The sequence below is a fragment of the Annulohypoxylon maeteangense genome (genome assembly GCF_022496945.1).
Source record: "Annulohypoxylon maeteangense strain CBS 123835 unplaced genomic scaffold GGS22scaffold_19, whole genome shotgun sequence".
Lineage (NCBI taxonomy): Eukaryota > Fungi > Ascomycota > Sordariomycetes > Xylariales > Hypoxylaceae > Annulohypoxylon > Annulohypoxylon maeteangense.
Genome location: NW_025953266.1, coordinates 69,743 through 88,778, shown reverse-complemented (window position 1 = coordinate 88,778; position 19,036 = coordinate 69,743). Strand labels below are relative to the sequence as shown.

The following is a 19,036-nucleotide window of genomic DNA, read 5'->3' as shown; positions in this document are numbered from 1 at the left end:
TCTTGTTTATTGTCGTTGTATTTTACATTTTACACGACTCGCTACGATTTGATAGAGATCCATTATTTGTTTGTTTGGTAATGGAAGGTCTCTCTATTATAGACCTTCGATGCATAATGCATTGTATCCTCGCCTCTCATTCGAGATTTGATAGGCGTATGCACGTAATGTCATTCTTTAGGGCAGTTAGCCCATTTCGTAGGACGCCTCTTGTTGATGAAATGCCAGTAATAATCTGTCTGTATGCTTGTATGCCTGTATGCCAGCCTGCCCAGGTACATCACTAGATAGGGTCGCCAAGGCCATCGTCGAATGAACATCATGGAATTATGCCACTACGACCAGGGCACGATTTTGGCACGACAATTCGGATATGGGGTGTATGTGATACCTGGCTTACTTAGGGAACTCCTTAGGGAACCCCATAGGGAACTCCACTCTCAATCCTCAAGGCTCTATCATACGCACAGTATCCCGAACTGTGACGAGGCCTCAGCACAGTGAGAGGGAATTCGGAGGCACTGAGCGTGATGCAAGCGTTTCGGTTGAAAATAGAATGATGAAATAGCGGAGGCTCCTGTAATTCGGGTAAGTGTCGCACCGTGTTTGTGCATGCTCCAGTCTGAGTCTTTTTGCTACACAGTATCTAACGTTATTATACATACTAAATATGTACATACCTATTTAACGTGACGGCGTGAGTAGGTATTAGGTATCGCCTGTCAGAAGTTGAAGAATCATCCTCATCTATCTATTGGATATAGCTACGGAAGAAGCGTAAGATGTCACTCGTCAGTTGACACGTCCAGGACACAGCATTTAGTAATGGGCACAGCATACGACAGGCTACAGTACTTTCGATATGATTACTGCAGATCTCAGCCTACAAGGAAGTAGCCAGTTGAGCCGATCCGACGGGCTTGGTGAGAAATGATGCTAATGCATACCAAAAACGGGTGAAGAAGAAAAAAGAAGAAGGAAAAAAATTACGACTTCATCATCGAATCATCCGATGATACTAGGTAATGCTTGGGAAGGATAATAATCCTTAGTAAGGAGAATTATCACTGTACTATGTGCGTATATTGGCACACGGTATGGTCCTGTAGCTCCTTAACTCTTTTCAAATCTCGAGCAAAAATCCTACGCCCAGTTCGCATGGAGCTATGGACGGAGCTTGGACAGGGGCTATTCCATTCGGGCTAGTGTCGCCCATTCAGCCCATGAAAAGCTGCAGGATTACAAGGCAGATGTCGCGCCAGTAAACTAAATCATCGATCCCTCCTATCCAATCAAGATCTCCTAACGCGGTCTTACACGACTTGAGAATCAATTTATCATGCGTGTCATGTGTAATGGGATCCATCCCCTATTGCGTCCGACTCCCTAGCTGCTAGGTATGTATGTATTATTATCATTCGCATCAATCTAGCACTAGGGCTGTAAGTAAGTACATACCTACATACATACAATACGCTATGTAGCTGCGTACGCTTCACCTAACCCTTGGAGTTTTTGTTACGCAGAACACACCTTCTTGTTCCATCGATTCGTCTGTTTTGAAGACCGGGCTTAAAAGGGTCTATCTCCATTAGCACGCGATGGCTATGATAGTAGTATTATCGCACATACACGTTTGAAGGTCTAACCATGTCAGATCATCGCATAGCACAGGTTCCTCGTTACCAATAGGACATGGCACCGAGCAGGCTATCTGCGGCCACCGGCATACAATTGAAAGCCACCCACAGCCCGATCGAAAGACCAAGAAAACATAGCACAACACAACACAGAACGGCACAATACAACACGACAACAACAAAGCAGTACATGTCTAGGTAGGTAATAGGTAATAGGAAGATGACGATCATGCCTTGGTGCTTGCTTACACTACCACTACCTCCTGGCAGCCTAGTAGGTAGAGGGGGGAGACGTATCAATGGATACATTGGATAGCATGCAACGAGAGGCGGCGACCCAAAGAGCCGGCCCAGTAAGGAAAAAGACCGTGAAACCGATATGGTGGGATGCTGGTTGGCCAAGGGTTTGCCATGATTGGATTAATTGATTGCCTCTACAGATGCTGTGCTTCCGCACCCGTGGGACAGCTCATCTTCATCCCACCGACTCTAGCTCTATCTAACCAATCGTGTCCGACTTCATCTTGCTTCATCTTGGTGGTGTGCGAGCTGAGATTTTTTTACATCGTTCAATCATGAGGCTATGATACGTTAGAGAGTCTCCATACGCGTACCCGCTCTCCCTAGTAGCATAATATCTGGTAATAAGGTACTATGTAGGTTGTAGGGTAGGTAATTAGGGGAGACGCGGGGGTGATAGGTTTGTCAAAGCCTTGCGAGCATCATGACGATATCTACCAACCTATTGTCTGTATCGAGCCTAACACGTGTGTGGCTACCCGAACAAGGCAGGACATTGGAATTTTTTCGACGATTAGGGGGTTCGCCCGTTCAGTCGGCGACTCGATTTCAGGGCCCTTGCTCCCCACGGGCGCCGATAGGTCCCAATTAGTTTCGGTAATTTCCCGTATTAAGACCAGTATACGGCCAGTATAGTCCTATAACACCAGCTTCTAATAGGAGATACAAGACGAATAGATAACCGTCCGGGGCATAGTCCCTATTTTTTTAATGTTTATTTTTCTTTTAACTAGGTAGCCAAGCGATTGCCTTACCATTGCGTTGCGTCGCATTGAATACGATTCATCGCTTCTCGTCTCAGGAGGCGAATCTTACGCAGCAAAGCCGCATCTTTCTGATGTACGTAAATAGTACATATGGCGTTTGATCCCACAGAAGTTCCAAGTTGTTGGAACAAGGCCATCGTGTGTTACCAAAATGCGTTTGCAGGTTATTATCGGCTGCCGCGCTGTGGCACAACCGAAGCCGGGAGACATTCGACATTCACCCTAACTATCCGATATTCAGAGGTAGTGGCGCGGACCGGGTTGCGATGGTTTGCCACTTAGGTATGTATGTAAGTACCTAGTAATTTATGTTACAAATGTTGCAAATATTGCAACTATTGCCTCTTCAACAGAAACATAGGTAACTTCGTCACTCAGACAAAACGCATTACCCTCTAAAGCCTTTCGATAAACGTATTCTCGTGCTTCGGGACATTTTGATGGATACAGTAGAATAAGTTGAGGCCCTATCTAGGTACCTATAGGTACCTATGTCGGTTGGTCTTCGTCCTAAATATTAATTTCTCCCGTCGGCAAGGAACCGTCATATGCCCCTCACTTGAGAGAGGATAGCGGGAACAAACTTGCCATCGATCAACTAACCAATCATCGTCCAAATCACCCTACCTACAGTAACCATCAGAGTTACGGGATATTTCATATAGGTAAGTACGTACCGTATAGCCTTAGCCAATCCAGATTTTCCCCATCTGTAGAAGATGAGTCGGGGACCAATTAAGTCATTCGCGAACTAGTTTCCTGAAACCCCTGGGTGACTTTCTCCCTCCATGGTGGGTGTACGAGAGTCCAAGAGTCCAAGAGTCTAAAGTCTAAACTCTTCTGCAAGGGCTTTTCCTGATGAATGTAACCGGATAGACTCAGAAGATAATAACCTTTGACTGACGACAGTCTACTAGGTAACAACTGTAGGCCGCTGTTAGGTCGCCGTAGTCTGGAGGACTTTGAGATCAGATCTTATCCGAGGGTTACGCCTTCAATTTAAAATTGAGTACTACATAGATACGGCTAAGAGCGCCACAAGCGTGTAAGCCACATGTAAGGGTATATTACCGCATTCGGAAGTTGGTACATCTTAGCTTCTATTGTTCCTAGCTGTTGCTGATCCATTGTCCTAACGAACTTTGTGCATATACGAGTGGGAGTGTTTTGAGGAAGACCAGAGAGATGCCCCCTCCTCACATGTTCTCAAGTTGATGATGGTAAAAAAAAAAATTCATGTTTTTGCTATGTATATTTTAGTCGTCATGATTTATAAGACCGCCTAAATTGATTGCATACTGCAGATGCACGAAGTCCATAATACATGAAGTACATCCAGTTTCGTACTCCGGAAAAGGACCCACCGACCCGCCGATCTAGCTCAGCCTTATAGCGAATATCGGTACGCACTGTGCGGTATGCGGATGTATCGCGTTCGTCATTAGCGCTTTTCATTAAACTGAGTCCCGCAACTACATAATATACATGTGCATACACAGTCTATGCAGTCTCCACCTGGGCACATATGAAGAATCAAGCGAAGAGTTTATTCAAGTTACCGTGTTGCTATGACGTATATGTGCAACTACGCCTAACGAAGATATTTTATGAGTGTAGTAAGTTTTACCATTCGGCGTTAATATCTTCAATGTCGTACTGTACTTCTAAGGTTGTGCTGAGTAAATTTGGTTTTATAATGCAACGAACGATGCAAAGCCTGGGTGATTAATTGGTCAGTTCAATTAAATCCGAAGGATCTTACATTATTATTTGAGAAAAATCAAATGACAGGCTATGCTGGTCGGCTAACTAGCGGTATGAAAGCAAGCATCGATGGATTTCTGCAACTTGAAATTTTACGATTTGCTATTTCTAACCAGTCCTACCTATTTTAGGTGCCGACGAAGGTTTTCTCCTCAATTTTTTTTTTATAAAAATATGTCAGAAATACCTAGGTACTAGGTAGGCAGCCAACTGTACTGCGGCGGTGAAGAGCCAAGGCGGAGTTTACTTAGGTATGGAATGAACCGCCCGAGTAGACTACATATATTTCTTCCAACGCCTTTTTAGGTATACCCGCCTCTCATTTTTCGTCTCTTCGTTGGGCATATGACCGAACACGCCGACACGGCCCCTCAATGCTGTAGCGACTCTGATAGTTTGACCTCACGGCCTAGATTGCCGCATCATGCAATCATTGAGTAACAAAATGGGTCTGCTCCATACCGAATAGCTGCTCGCCCGCCTTAGTTGTAAGCTACCGAAGCTAGGCGCCTCAACTAGCCCCCAAACAACGGCATACGCATACAGGCAACTGGGTCTATGTGAAAGATTCTTACAGAGATCCGCCGACGCGGTGCAAACTTTTTCTCGCGAGGAATCCGGTGGAAGGGAATGAAGAGGCTCTTCAAGCATTTCCAGACTAATACTTTAGTCATGGAGCGGGCCGCGGGATCATCTAGCGGTGGGCTCGGCATGTTAGATGCTTTTTTTTACTACTTCGTGCCCCAACGACTCTCTTTCGCTATGATCGCAATTAGACATTTCCTCCGGTTTCCTAGTCGACGCCTTTAAAAGTAAAATTATCAGGGGCGAGCCTTGCTGCAGGATGAATAGTGACCCTATCAGGAGAGACCCGATTACTCAAGTAACTTTGCTCAGGTACCTAGACTGTGTTGCTTAAAACAAATCGTCATTGAGGCTGATTGTTGGCGTAAGAGTATCCTCTATACCCAAACGATCGGATTCGTACCTATCCACCGCCGTAAGGAAAATTTTCTAGTATTGCTCCGGAACCGCAGAATGACACCGCATAAGATGGCGATATATCTCGGCATGATCCAACTAAATTAATGAGTCTCGGTCGATATTTGGGTTGAAAGACACCGTGTAGTATTTACGGCGTAGTATTATTAGTTCTTAGTATTACCTAGTACCTTGCATATCCCGAGAACGTTGAACATTAAACATGGAATATTGAATTGAGAAAGTCATTAAACTTTTTAAGTTACACAATGCTTCGATAGATCATCTAGAAGCTTTGACCCACATTGGGCAATGCTTAATGAAAGCCACGATGAGGCTGATGAATCCGCTAGGGTGGAAACCTTAAACCCTGGGTGGGGACGCACTGGACGCATAAAAACAATCTAATGCAACCCAGATCTCCTTACCCAGCTTATGCAAACCATCATTAATTCATCCAATCACTCAATTATCTCTAATATTCCTCATTTTTATTCCAAGTTGCTATAATAATTCAAATTATCTATTAACATTTTATATCCCTATTAGGTTATTCAGAATATGGCATAATCATCCTAGCATGATGAGAACCATCTTCATCCTCGATTTCATTCCTTTATTAATTGATCGTTTGCTGCAAATGACGAGACGGATAGGTAACCGAGGCTATTCCAAAGTTGGTGGCATTAAAACTTTTCGTTGGTGGAATCTTGACAGATCTCCATTATTACTAGTACATACTTATCCATGGATGTTCTCGTTCAAGGGTCAGCCTCCGTTTTGGTCCTCAAGTATTGATACTACGGAATCCTTTGACAATTACCATTGACCAATAATCGACGATAACGGCTAGATTCGAATTGGTTGCGTATTTCTACCGCGGGGAGATCCCAACGGCGAACACTACCAACTCTCATAAATAACGGAGACAAATTCGCAAAGCACCTGTTAACCTCCCGTCTCTGGAACTGCCGTCGCCCGAGTCTAGCATTAGAGTCTGGGTCGTGTTTCAAAGAAATGGCATCGCTTTCAAATAGCTGACGAAATCTGCCTAATAAGCTGATCCGCGTCCGGCGTGCCAGCGTTACATTCCAACCTCACTATGATCTGATGATGCTACTTGCTGGTAACATAACTGCAAGGTAAGCTACCTAACAACCCTGAGCGCTTACGCGCTACAACGGTTCCACGAGCTGTACTTTTGTTACCCTTACCAAGTCACCATCCCCAGATAGGTACCGTAACACTTCACTATTTTCTTATCAGATGTTAGAAGAAGTGATGGTAGCACCAATCTCGCGGGTATATCTCATTTCTTACTTCGTCTTGTATATAAACAGATCTAACCAGCAAATGATCGAATACTGTTGGTGAGAGTAGCATGGTCTAAATGACCAAAAAAAGAAAGAAACAACGGCAGTTCGAACTAGTGGTCCAAGTTCTATCTACATACACGGCACCTGGGTAGCATGGTTCATGACGAATTCGGAAAAAACGTGCGGGTCAATTGACGACTTTGACATCAAGTTAATACACGCGAGCTTCCTGCGCTTGGACTTTAACAGCTGAGAAGATATCATTCCCAAGCAAAGATTGTAAGCTCTTGGCGGAATCGAAGCATCTGATTGAACCAGCGGCCGACAGGATTCTCTGGCTAGAGATCTCCTTGGCAAGGATGACGCGATGGGTTTAAAAAGAAACGAACGCGCTAGTGTCGGAACGCGTCTAGATCTCATACCGTTCTTCAGTCCGGGGAAGGCCTTGAATCTTGGCCTACCTAGGTCTATCTTTGCAGTAGCCTGGTCCGGCCCCCTCGTGATTCCCTGGTTTACGTTCCAGTTTCGATCATTCGGCGACGCGGATGGCTTCGTCTTGGTCAGACCATCGGGCCACTTTAGTCGACTTTTGAACGCACATCGCTCACTGATATGTTGATAGGGGAAAGCATCACATCATTCCTCAATTAGTACGAATATCTTACAAGTGAGCTGTGTGAGGTAGATATTTTTTTTCGCGCCATCACAGCCCCAAAAAGGATGAAGGCTCGTCCAATTATATCTATCGATGATATTGTTGGCCTCCCACTTCTGCGAGCCATGACTTTAGGTCCTAGACTAACCTTATACGCCCGTTACCTACGTCAAATCACTCGGTAATATCAATCTGTGCGACATCACAAGCCAGGTTACGGAGCTTCCATGATCCTCAGCCTCAAGAATAGACCCATCTTCGGTGTTCGCTTTAGCTATGCGGGGGACCATTCAACACCCCTGAACCAAAAATTCTCTGCTGCATCACGTTGATAGGCGTATTCGGACTGGACGCTACTGTCTACTTCACATAGTTTACGTGAATCATAGACAAAACGTTTCGAGTATATGCGGGTAATGCTCAATACCGCAATTCCCGAACCATACCTACGTAATTGGGACCAGGGACACTCACGGACTAGGATATTACGTACTTATATACTGCATTACTAGGTAGGTAGTTACTACGAAGTAACTGCGGATAGCCTGAGTCGTCTCCTTAAGTATCACAAAGGTCCTGCAAATAGCCATAATAGTCCTGATTGGACCCGATACAGACACAATCTAGATGGCGTGAATCGACGGCGGGGCGCGCGATGACGAGAGAGGTGGTCACTTACCCAGCCCCTCGGAGAGGAAACCATCTTTCATCTCCTCTTTTCCCCTCCTCCCCACGCGTCGGTTTGGCGTTTTTTGTTTTTTTTTTGGCGTCGGCCGCGTAAATGGTGCGGAGAAGCTATGAAGTACTAGGTAATGCGGCTATTTCTGTATGCTAACCATATAATATGTAGGGTACTAGACAGCCAATCTGAATAAGACGAATGAGACGAAATCTAGACCAACACCGTCTAGCCCCGAACATAAAGGCCTAGTCTTAGTGAGAGGACTTCCAGAGTAGTCCGAGGATAGAAAAAAAGGAAAGAAAGTGAGAAGGAAAAAAAAAAAAAAGACTCTTTACGGATCCGTACCGCGCCTATATTATAATTAGGATCTCCATATAAACGCGCCAAGATATTTTTCTTCTTTTCTTTCCGTCTCATTAGATCGGATTTTTCACGGAGATCCTTGGAACAGTTGAGCAAATTCTGTAAGCCATTGATCTTATAGCTGCAAGCCTCTTCACCACTTCGAGCTAATCAGTAGCCGGAACTTTCCCTAGGTATACTATGTACATAGTAAGTTCACTCTGATCGATTGAAGATTTCCTTGTTCCCTCCGAGCTCCGCACCGAATCAAATTCAGCAACCGGAGATGAGCACCTGCGAGGTTCTGGATGAAAATTCTCCGATAGGGTTTTACGAGAACACTATCACATCGGTGAAAGGCCGCCACTTACATATAATATCTACGCCGTGTACGGAATGTTGCAATTCGACAGGGTCTAATTGATTGCAGTCGATCTCATGCAAACAAAATCAAAAATCAGCACTTTGCCAACATAAAGACGGGCCAGAGTGCCACCATCCATCTTTCGTCCTCTGCTCCCCAGTTGCCTACCTAGCAGCCTAGGTATTCAATAGGAGTAGAACCTTGGAAAAGACAGGAAAGACATGATAAAGAGACTCGGAGACAAACGACCTGTGGCGTCATCAGCAGCAGCTGAGACTTTCTCAATTCCCGAGCGCTGAGCTGTCAATCAAACGATTTCGGTTATGCAGATATCACTTACCTGGAAAGGCTACAGGTCGAATTCCACTGTTTCCTCCCGAGCGTCTAATTTCCTCATAGAGCAACCAAGTTCGTTGTATCCGCTATTAATGAGTATCTCGACTGAGGCCGTGGTCATCAATACCCATTCATCTGATACTAGTAGGCCGACCCTCAACAAGAGTTAATGTTGATTTATTTAATCTGTTCTTCTACGTGAAATTTTTTTTTTGAAAGAAAACTATACCCACCCCCTCGATGATGCCAATGGGTCCTGATTTATACTTTGATACCTTGGATTCTCTAATTCAGCTTTAGACAGCAGATCATATCGCCATGCGGGAGTCCAAGATGATTTCCAAACCGAGCCTACTCGTGGTTCCAATATGCACTTCCGCGTTTCCTTGGGTTCATACCATCCTTGATCATTTGGAGAAAGTTCGGTGGCTGATAGCTCACACCTCCCTCGCATCCTCGGCCAGTCTCTATCGACAAAAGTCGTTGCTTGTTTCTCTCTAAAATGATGTTTGAATATCACTTCGTCAGGCGTCTGTGCCCGGCCTTGCAATGCTTCGAAATCTTTTGGAGTATCGACGTATATCTCCGTCTCTGGATCATACCGCGCGAGTGCTGGCATGCGTCTCGACCCCAGCACATCTCTACGATCCTCTCCGAGCCAAAATTCCATCCCTGTTGGCGCTGAGGATATGTAGCAATATTCGAACGGCATCATGCCACTCAGACGATCCGTCCACTTCCCTTTCACCTTTTTCGCATGATCGAGTACGACTGGACAGGGACCTCCGAGTACTCGTTCCTCGTCAGGATATACCGCATCATCCCCTTTTCCTACAATACTTTCACCCTTTTCTGTACAGACCGATACACGAAACTCGAAGAACCTACGTATTATAATCTCGGTTGCCGTTGCAACCTTCAAGACGCCTTGCGCGGCCAACCATCTCAGGTCGATGTCTAGATGTTGAAAGTCGGATACGGGCAAAAGCGGGAAGGTTGCTCCGCTGTCTAAGATGGTTTTGAGGTGAACGGTGGATCGGGGGTTCTTCGGTGGCCTCTCTTTCTCGGGCATCCTTTCGTAAGTTTTCTCATCCTCTCTACTTACTTTCGTCCTGTCAATGGTAAAACTCTGATATACAGGGTAATTTCCTATGTCATACGCTGATGGCGGCCTCGCACGCTTGAGGCATAAGCCCTTCTTTGCCAACACGCCATCATTTCCCTCAGACAGAGGCGGTTCATACCAGAGCCAACCCGGTCCGAACCTTGCGTAGTACCGATCGAGCCTCTCCTTTCTATCTACACAAAAGGACCGATACGTTGGGCACACATCGGCAATATGCCCGGCGTAGATGAGTGTAAAGTTGTCCGAGTACGGTATGTCTCCGGAATGATACCCCTGGATGGCGGCTTGGATGTTGGCCTCTTCGGCTTCGCATTGACAAGTGTCAAGTGCCCAGTTCAACGCTTCTAGACGTTCTCCGATTCGATTCTTCTCCTCTCTCTGATTTCTAAGAGAGCACTATTAGTGTTCCTTTCGAATTCATAGCAAACTTCCCACTGAGAGCAACGTTGCAGGTGACTTACTTGGGCATATTATTCTCTTCGTTGTCTTCCATTTCCGATCTCTCTTTTATCAGCTTGTCGAGAACTTTTTGCTTATGCGCAACTTCATCTGGTGAGTGCTCCTGGTGGTACTTTACAATGTATCGGTGCTGTTCGATCTCACGATCCTTTTCTTCGATATAGCTCAAATTATATCCAAAATCACAACCGATGACTAGAGTCTCCCACGGCTTTAGCTCCTCGATGACCTCGATTTCTGTGCTTTCTATTTTCGCCGGCTCATTTGAGCTTGCTCTTTGTTCTTCAGCTACGGCTGGCAGATTTGAGCCGGTTGCTTCAGAATCTTCATCTTTCTTCTCACGCTGCTCCCGTAATCGATATCTCCGCTGTTGGCGTGCCTTACGTTCATCTTCTGGCATCCTCTGTCTTTCTATTCGTCTACGACGCTGAGATGGTCCAGCCTCGGATTGGTGTTCTGGAGAAGAGCCATGACGACCCCTCTTTGATTGGCCATCTCTAGATGCCATGATCTAGGATCCCTATGATTTTAAAGAATGGCCTGAAATTTTCATAAATTTGAAGCCTTTCTACTGTTTTCCGGACTAAGATTACATGATAGTTACTGCGTTTATCTGTCGATTCCGGTCGATGGGGTTCCCAAAAAAGCTAACCACAACATAATGCCGCAAACGGCAAGTAGCAAATCAATTCAAGCTCCACGCATGTGTCTTATCCTATCCGCTAAGAGCTTATAATGGCATTCTTTGTCGAAATCGGATTTTGGAGAAAGAAAGCCCAAAGCCGCCTTTGGAATGTTGAGGTTTCACCCCCGGTAGCTGATAGATTCCTTGCAGAGAGAGACAAGTACCCAAGCTTCTCCTGGTCTATTCATCGCGAGCGGAAATCTCATGCCTCTGCTTATCCTTTCTTTTTGCTTAGGTATCTACTGTCTGCCGTGGTTTTACCATAGTCCCACTCTAGATACGAACAAAAAAAAACCACCAACGAAACGATCTGACTGGCGATGATTTTTTTCTAGCAAGCTGGAGTTCATTGGATACATCACCGGTGTTTTTGTTAATCGCTCTAGCACTTTGCTTAGATTGCGGAATCACATTAAGGAGCTCTAAATAGTTTGATCTGTTGCGGCTGATCGGACGCGATGGCGGAGTCATCATCTCAACTCGCAGTCCCCCTGGACGCGCATTTTCCGTACGTGCCTAAAGGTCCGGGCGGAAGAGACCCTGCTACGACACTTCCACGTATCTTGAATTTCCTCACCGATGAAGACCAATATAGACACCCGGGCTGGAAGCAGAGGGTGAAGTTGATCAGTAAATATCTCCAGGAAGCGGATGAGGCTCGCAAGGCTGGCGAGCTCGGTTACGATATTCCTAATGTGCGCGCAATGTTGGATGATGCACTCATTATATTGGACGAGCAGCAGAGATCGTATGCTTGGAGTAACGGCCCAACTCCCTGGGCAATGTTGCCGTTATCTGGCCAGCCTAACTCTACGAGACTACCGACTTCCTCAGACCAATTTCTGAAGGCGACTCCGGACAAGTCACGGTATAAGCGTAGGCGAATCGATTATCCGGCTTCCTTCAACGATAAAAATAAATCGCCCAATCGTGTTGTTACATCACCATTTGTTTCCCTGACTAGAGGAGGAACAGGATTGCTCGATTTATTCTTAGCAGACGAGGAGAGCTATTTCGAGAACCCTCAGAATCCTGCATGCTCAGCTCGTGATGGCATCAATTTGTACAAACTCGACAATGATCGGTATGAGCACTGTATGAAGGGTGGGATTAGAGAAACCCTGAAGCGGGCACCGTGGAGACATGCCAAAGACATCCCCGAGGTTCGGGAGTTACCCAACACCCCTAGCTCTCCAGACAAGGTGCCAGATAATCTACAAGAATTATGCCTTGCACGAGGCTGGCAGCGAGCTGCGATCCAACAGTGCCTGAATCTATTCAGCAACCACGAGAACAGAGTGGTCAACACTCCATGGCGTCGGGTGATCCTCCCTTTCAGAGAGCATGTAATGCCCAAGGAGCTCGTCTACTACCCACGAGCGCTCGCTCCGGAGAAAGTTCCTCACTCGCTCAAGGATCCCTACCCTTTTATTCACCAGTACGAAAAATACAACGAGCTCATGAATAACCTAGGCTCTCGGACGCGCCGTCTCTATATCCGCGATCACTTTAACAGTTTTCGGCGGTCTGCCCTACCTAACAACTTCATAGGGCCGTTTATCTACCACGGTCTTTCTGTACATGATGACCACTGGCTTAGAATTGGGTCGTATCTGAAGCGGCTACGCGTCCTTCTGCAGGACGCGTTCGCCATCGCCCCCAGGTCTTTCATGCTGGCTATTCTAAGAGACATCGAAGCTGGAATAGAATCCCGACCTGATTCTGAGACGGCTCCGAAATACATCCGCAACGATGTCATGAGACGCCCTGGTGCTGATGAGGAACACGAGGACGGAGACAGTGGTCCGCCGACGCTTCTGCTTATAGACGAGGCTGATGCTGCCTGGTTGAGATTTTTGTGTGAGCCCTCTACCACACCTCTGATGACCGATCCCAAGAAGCAACCCCAAGATAACCTCACCATCCTATTCGATAGTCGGCTTCAAAGCTTTTTGAACGACCCAAACGTATCAGGTAGCCCAGTAATAACTGGAGAAGGCGATATTTTCGATATAAGTATGGAGACTTGGGAAGGATACCCAGGTGGTCCCCACCCAACCCTCGAGCAGGCATTGGCGTATATAAATGGTGGCGGAGACGTTGACGCGAATGAGACCTACCAGTTCAGTTATGAGGAAGCCATGAGTTACGCTAGGCGGTCTTCGTATCTCGGTCGATGCAGGTAAGTTTGGCCACGTAGAAATATGTTTACCTAAATAACTACTTGTTAACCGGTTAACACAAATTAGACTCCTACCGACAGCGGATGGCGCCGGCTTGCTTGTCATGCGACCTCTTTACGAAATACACCCTGAACATCGCATCGCTTGGCGCCACGATAATATGGAAGCATTCGACGCAAGCCAGGCCTCGTATCAACAAGCTATACTTGACCACCTGGCAGGTGCGTATCCGCTAGACGACCCATACAGTATGGAGGGTCAGTTCGCGCATATCCTTGACCATATCGATGAACCGGACCTCCCGCGGTTGTTGGTGGAAGCAACACAGTCCGGAAACGCCGCACAGGCGACAAGAGATATACTGTCATCACGAATTCATAACGAGTTAGTTCGTGCTCGAGGCTCGTACGAAGAGGGTGGGCGAGGGGTAACACGCCAGGAACCCAGTTGGTCCGATCTCACTAGTTGGGATCAGCTAGGTAGATTGCGACACCGTAAAGGAGCGGCTCTATCAGTGCCAGAGAGGACGGTCCAATTCTATCGCAACCTTGCCTACAGGATGGGCCGCACAATAGCGTACACAAGAGAACTCGAACGCCGGCTTGAGATACCAGCTCCTGGCAACAATGCCGGAGAGAACGGGGGCGAGAACAGGGGCTCATCTAGATGGAAAGCAATCTCAAGAAATGCTTTAACTGAGGACTACCAATTTTGGCGGAAATCTATTCAATATGGCACGGGCGAAATAGAATTCAAACAACCAACGATTTACAGACTCATCGAAAAAGCAGATCCCGACGAGGAATTACAAAACCGGTTCAAGGATAAGCACGAGTGGGATTTGATCAGAGAAGGGATGATTGACGAATGCGTCCTCAATCGCAACACGTTGTATCCGTCCCGCGAGATTGTTCTTGAGGACTCGTCGGGTACATATAAGAGCATCTCGGACTGGAAATCAAACAGAATGTTTCAAGGTGTCAAGCGACCAAGCCTCTGGAAATGGGCTACAGATTCGCAGAGGCGATACCAGGCACCCTTTACCAGATTTGCCTTCTTCTCTATGATGCGCTGGCCTCTTATGCACCAATCTAAAGAATGGAGACAATTCCTTACATCACGACGGGATGAGACCCAAAGAATAAACCCTCGCCTCCCTCAGCAACAATACGGGATCCTCGCGCCTAGACTACCTCCGCAAATAAATCCACAGAATTCCAGCGGTCAGTATCTGAGCACAAAGAATACGACTTCGGATCAAGACACAAAGGGGCCGAGGGGAACAAAGAGGGTACGGACAAGGGGTTCAGAAGAAACAAAGCATGACGGTACTACAAAGCCTTCAGAAGAGACAACTACCCCGAGGCTCCGCGGCGGAATGGAAGAAGAACCATTTCTATCACCATTACTATCACCATCACCATCATCACCATCATCATCATCACCACAACAATTTTACCAACAACAACCTCCTCCTCCTCCTCCCACACACTCCGGAAGTGCAGAGAATATGGGAGCGGTAGCACCACCAAAGACGTCCCAGCCTAAGACGCCCCGGCCTAAGACGCCGGGGCCCAAGACGCCGGGACCCAAGACGCCGGGGCCTAAGACTCCGGCGGCGAAGAGGATAGAGAAACCCACTTTGAAGCCTTTCACCAAACCAAAGTCACGATTCGTACCAGGACCTGCTATATTCCCTATGGCCGAGACACTCCTACAATCAGTTGCTATGAGCAATGAATTAGAAAACGGTAAGTCTTCACGAAACATATAGTGATCTGTCTAGGGCATTGCCTAGTTAGCTAACCAGTTCTTAACAGTGTTATATCCGCCGCCAAAGCTCAACTTCCTCCAGAAGATCGTCAAATTATACAACCAGTTGACAGAGGTCCCGGACCGTCGAATCCCCTTACTGCCGCCACTGACAGAGTATCAAGTGCCTCGTAGCAATCCTAGGAAGCGTAAGATCCCGGCTCATCAGATCATCCAACCGGCAAAGAGACAAAGAACCACTGGCCAGCCTGAGAAATCTGGTCTCACCCCCTTTGGTCCTTCCGACCCTGCTGGCAAGGGAGGGAAGTCAGTCACGTGGTCCGAAGATCTTACACCGGGCACAGGATTAGATCCTTCCATTAAGGTGGGCCAGGACCCGTTCTCGTACCTTCAAAGAGTCAGACAACTCGAAATACGACTAGCCGAGACGGAAGAAAGACTAAGGCTAGAATCGGAGAGGGCAAACCGCGCAGGAGGGCAGGTACCAGTCAGGCAGCGGACCCAGGGGCCAACCCAGAGGCCAACACAGAGGCCAACGCAGGGTCCAACCCAAGGGCCAACGCAGGGGCCAACCCAAGGTCCAACCCAAAGGCCAACTCAAGGTCCGACCCAGGGACCAACGCAGGGGCCAACTCAGGGACCAACCCAAGGACAAACCCAAGGACAAACCGGAGAACAAGCCGGAGGGCAAGCCGGAAAGCAGGCACAACAAACACCGCGCCAGACGAGACCGCAGCCACAGGCGGCCAACCATATAATCCGTGGTGACTTCCCGACGGGATGGACCGTCTTCGGCGCCTTCGAAGCCGGCCGCTGGGGTGCCTTCCGAGCCATCTCGGAAAGTCTAAAGGCTCAGTGGGCAATCGGAGGCTATGACGAACGCGATTGGTTACCGACGGCGGTCCAGCTGAACAACGCGTTCGCTGATACGAACCGTCCCAGCTGGGGAGAGCCGGATGCGGCGAACATCCTGCGGAACCAGGCCAACGACATCAACTCGGCCTTGCAGTACTACACGCAAGAAGGCTCCGGATACCCCGGCGCCGGTCAAACTATCCAGCTCGGTATCGTTTTCGAGAATAGAACGGCTATTCTCATGCCGTCGATCCACGGAACCGGGCCTGACATCTTCCGCGTCTGGATCTTCCAGGGAGGCGATGGCCAATGGCAGGCTATCCAGTCTCGATATGCCATCCCTACGCATGGCCGCTGGTAGATGCGCTTGTAGATGAAGGAAGAAAGAAAAAAGTCCCGTCGCTGCAGTATAGACTTCATCGCGTAGTTCACCCCTGTCCTCGTCCCGAGTAGGCTTATGATAGGCATGCTGGTCATACATTTTGGCACATTGTTTTGTTTTGTTTTGTTTTTTTTCTTTTGTATTGGAGTAAGTAGTTTGCACCTCGCTACTTCATTCTTCCGTTCGTTCTGGATTATTTGTTTTGAAATTTTCTTTTGTAGATGGGGCATCTTGATTTCTCCGAGATCGACGGCGGTCTCGCGGTTAGAAGAGGCCTCGTTAATCTGTACGCTAGATTTTAATAAAAGAGGTAGTTATGTTTTTTGTTTTAACACAATGCTTAAGATAAGAAGACTATGACTGTCTTTACGTGACCCTTACACGATCTTAATAATCAACTTCCCAATACCCCCTTTTCCCGTAGCTACCTTCTGCGCCTCCCTCCTCACCACATCAATATCCTCTAACTCGACAACCCTCTTCACAGCCTTCACCTTTCCCATCGCCACGATTTCCCCCGCGCGTTCGAGATCCTCTCTCGCCCCAATATTCCCCGAGTGAAACTCATGTTTAACATTCGTACCCCTAAGCTTCCACGCATAGTACCACTGCGCCACCGCCGCAAACCAATACACGAAAAACGGCAACGGGGGCAACATCCCGGGTCCCTGGTCCCCACCCCTCAACAATCCCGGACTCGGCACACTCGCAATCGACGCCACAACCCCAACATTCCTCTTCACCAACGGAAACGTCTTCTGCACGCCCCACTGCGTGTTATACACCAAATCGACGCTTCCGGCGGGAATAGCGTCTGCCAGGTTTCTACACTTCGTGTAATCCACAACCTGGTCAACCAAACCCGGGAGATACTCCTCCACGAGCGGCACCTTCGCCGTGCTCACCGTCGTAATCAGCTTCCCCACCCCGTACACATTCTTCAACACCTGGATCGCCGCCGACCCCGTCGCGCTTAGCCCGCCCGGTACGAAAACAGTTTTCCCTTCGAGTCCGTCGACGACCCCGTTGTCGCGCATGTGTCGTAGCCCCATGTCGATGGTCTGGATTGCCGTGACTACGTTTGCGAGATTACACACGTCGACGAAGTCCGTTGTGGCTGGTTTGTGCAGCACGAGGGCCTCGCGCGCGACGCAGTATTCCGAGCAGAAGCCGGGCGCTGCGAGCATGTTCATGGGTCGGCTTAGCCCGAACGCGTACACGGCGTCGCCGGGTTTGAAGTTCGTCACGCCGGTCCCGATTTTTACGACTACGCCGGCGGCTTCGATGCCGATTTTGTGAGGCATTCTAGATTAGGGTGGTGGTTAGTTTTGGTGATCTCTCTGTCTCCTTTTTTGACCCTTTTACTTCAGGGGTATTGATAGATGAGTAGGTAGGTAGGGAACTGTAACAAAAAGTAACTAATGGTAGACACGAACTTGAGATCTCCGATTAAATACTTCGTCCCCCCTCTTGCGACCTGCGTGTCACCCGTCGAGATACCGGCGGCGTAAACTTTGATCAACATTTCCTTGGGGTCGTCGATCGTTGGGACTGGCATGTCGGTGACTTCCCACTCAGTCGGAAAACCGTACTTTGGTGCTACGAGGGAGCGCATCGTATCTGGTAATGCTGTCATATTTCCGCCTTTATCTTGCTTTCTAAGTATCTTTTTGTCGACCTCTTTTCCCTTGGTAGATTTTGATATAATGTAGTGTCAACTAAAGAGAGACGCATAAACGTATCGTCACGTACCTTATATACGTATGTAGGCAGCCTGGACGGAGCCGGATCCTTACACTCGGTGGTCTTCGGCGATGACCCCACCGAACCCGCCGAACGCTCCGCCGAATTGAATCCATACTAGGTAGGTACGCTTGATTTGTAACAGCATGTTCTAGAATATCACATATTTTAATATTATTATTTTTTTCGATATTATTAGGTATATTTTAATCTACCATAGAACTCGTTCTCTGATGATAAGAGAGAGGTTGTTATTTGAATAAATGCTCGTTATGCAAGTCAGTACCTAGGTAGGTACCTAGCAGGTATTGAAGTATACTAGAATCATGAGGAACTATATCCATTATAATCGAGTTTTCATTGCCATAACATCATGCACCTAAAGTACCTATGCTACCTGTATTCGTAACTGCTGGTATCAAACTTGGAAGAAACCCAGCAGTCGGCCGCAGGTAACCAAGAATCTCACGTAGAACGAAGTTGGGATTCAATACCCTTTGCCGACCGGTTCCCAATTCCACCGACACATATCTTTCATAAACCCTTAAACGCAGCAATACGAGTAACACCGATTCCTCGCAGAACACCGTTTGAGTCCCCTTCCCGTGAACCGCGTGTCCTACCCTCCTCGCTCCATTATATATCTCTTTGTCTCCTATGTCCATCCTATGGTACCACATCTC

The 19,036-nt window shown here is 47.5% G+C and overlaps 3 protein-coding genes across 3 annotated transcripts; 1 reads left to right on the top strand and 2 right to left on the bottom strand.

Moving 5' to 3' along the window:
* Window positions 1-9,370: 9,370 nt before the first annotated feature.
* Window positions 9,371-11,240, bottom strand: GGS22DRAFT_181603 (uncharacterized protein; the record flags this gene model as incomplete). The annotated part of the gene is made up of 2 exons (XM_047963880.1): window positions 9,371-10,658; window positions 10,735-11,240. 2 exons carry the CDS (start codon window positions 11,238-11,240, stop codon window positions 9,371-9,373), a joined length of 1,794 nt encoding a protein of 597 aa, XP_047815267.1.
* Window positions 11,241-11,779: 539 nt separating this feature from the next.
* Window positions 11,780-15,993, top strand: GGS22DRAFT_57913 (uncharacterized protein). Its single transcript, XM_047967460.1, has 4 exons — window positions 11,780-13,599; window positions 13,667-15,351; window positions 15,421-15,529; window positions 15,582-15,993. The coding sequence occupies exons 1-4, from the start codon at window positions 11,876-11,878 to the stop codon at window positions 15,721-15,723; spliced, it is 3,660 nt and encodes a 1,219-aa protein (XP_047815266.1). The 5' UTR covers window positions 11,780-11,875; the 3' UTR covers window positions 15,724-15,993.
* A 994-nt stretch (window positions 15,994-16,987) lies between these two features.
* Window positions 16,988-18,312, bottom strand: GGS22DRAFT_196392 (GroES-like protein; the record flags this gene model as incomplete). The annotated part of the gene is made up of 2 exons (XM_047965813.1): window positions 18,047-18,312; window positions 16,988-17,915 (listed from the first exon to the last, which is right to left on the bottom strand). The coding sequence occupies exons 1-2, from the start codon at window positions 18,244-18,246 to the stop codon at window positions 16,988-16,990; spliced, it is 1,128 nt and encodes a 375-aa protein (XP_047815265.1). The 5' UTR covers window positions 18,247-18,312.
* Window positions 18,313-19,036: the final 724 nt, after the last annotated feature.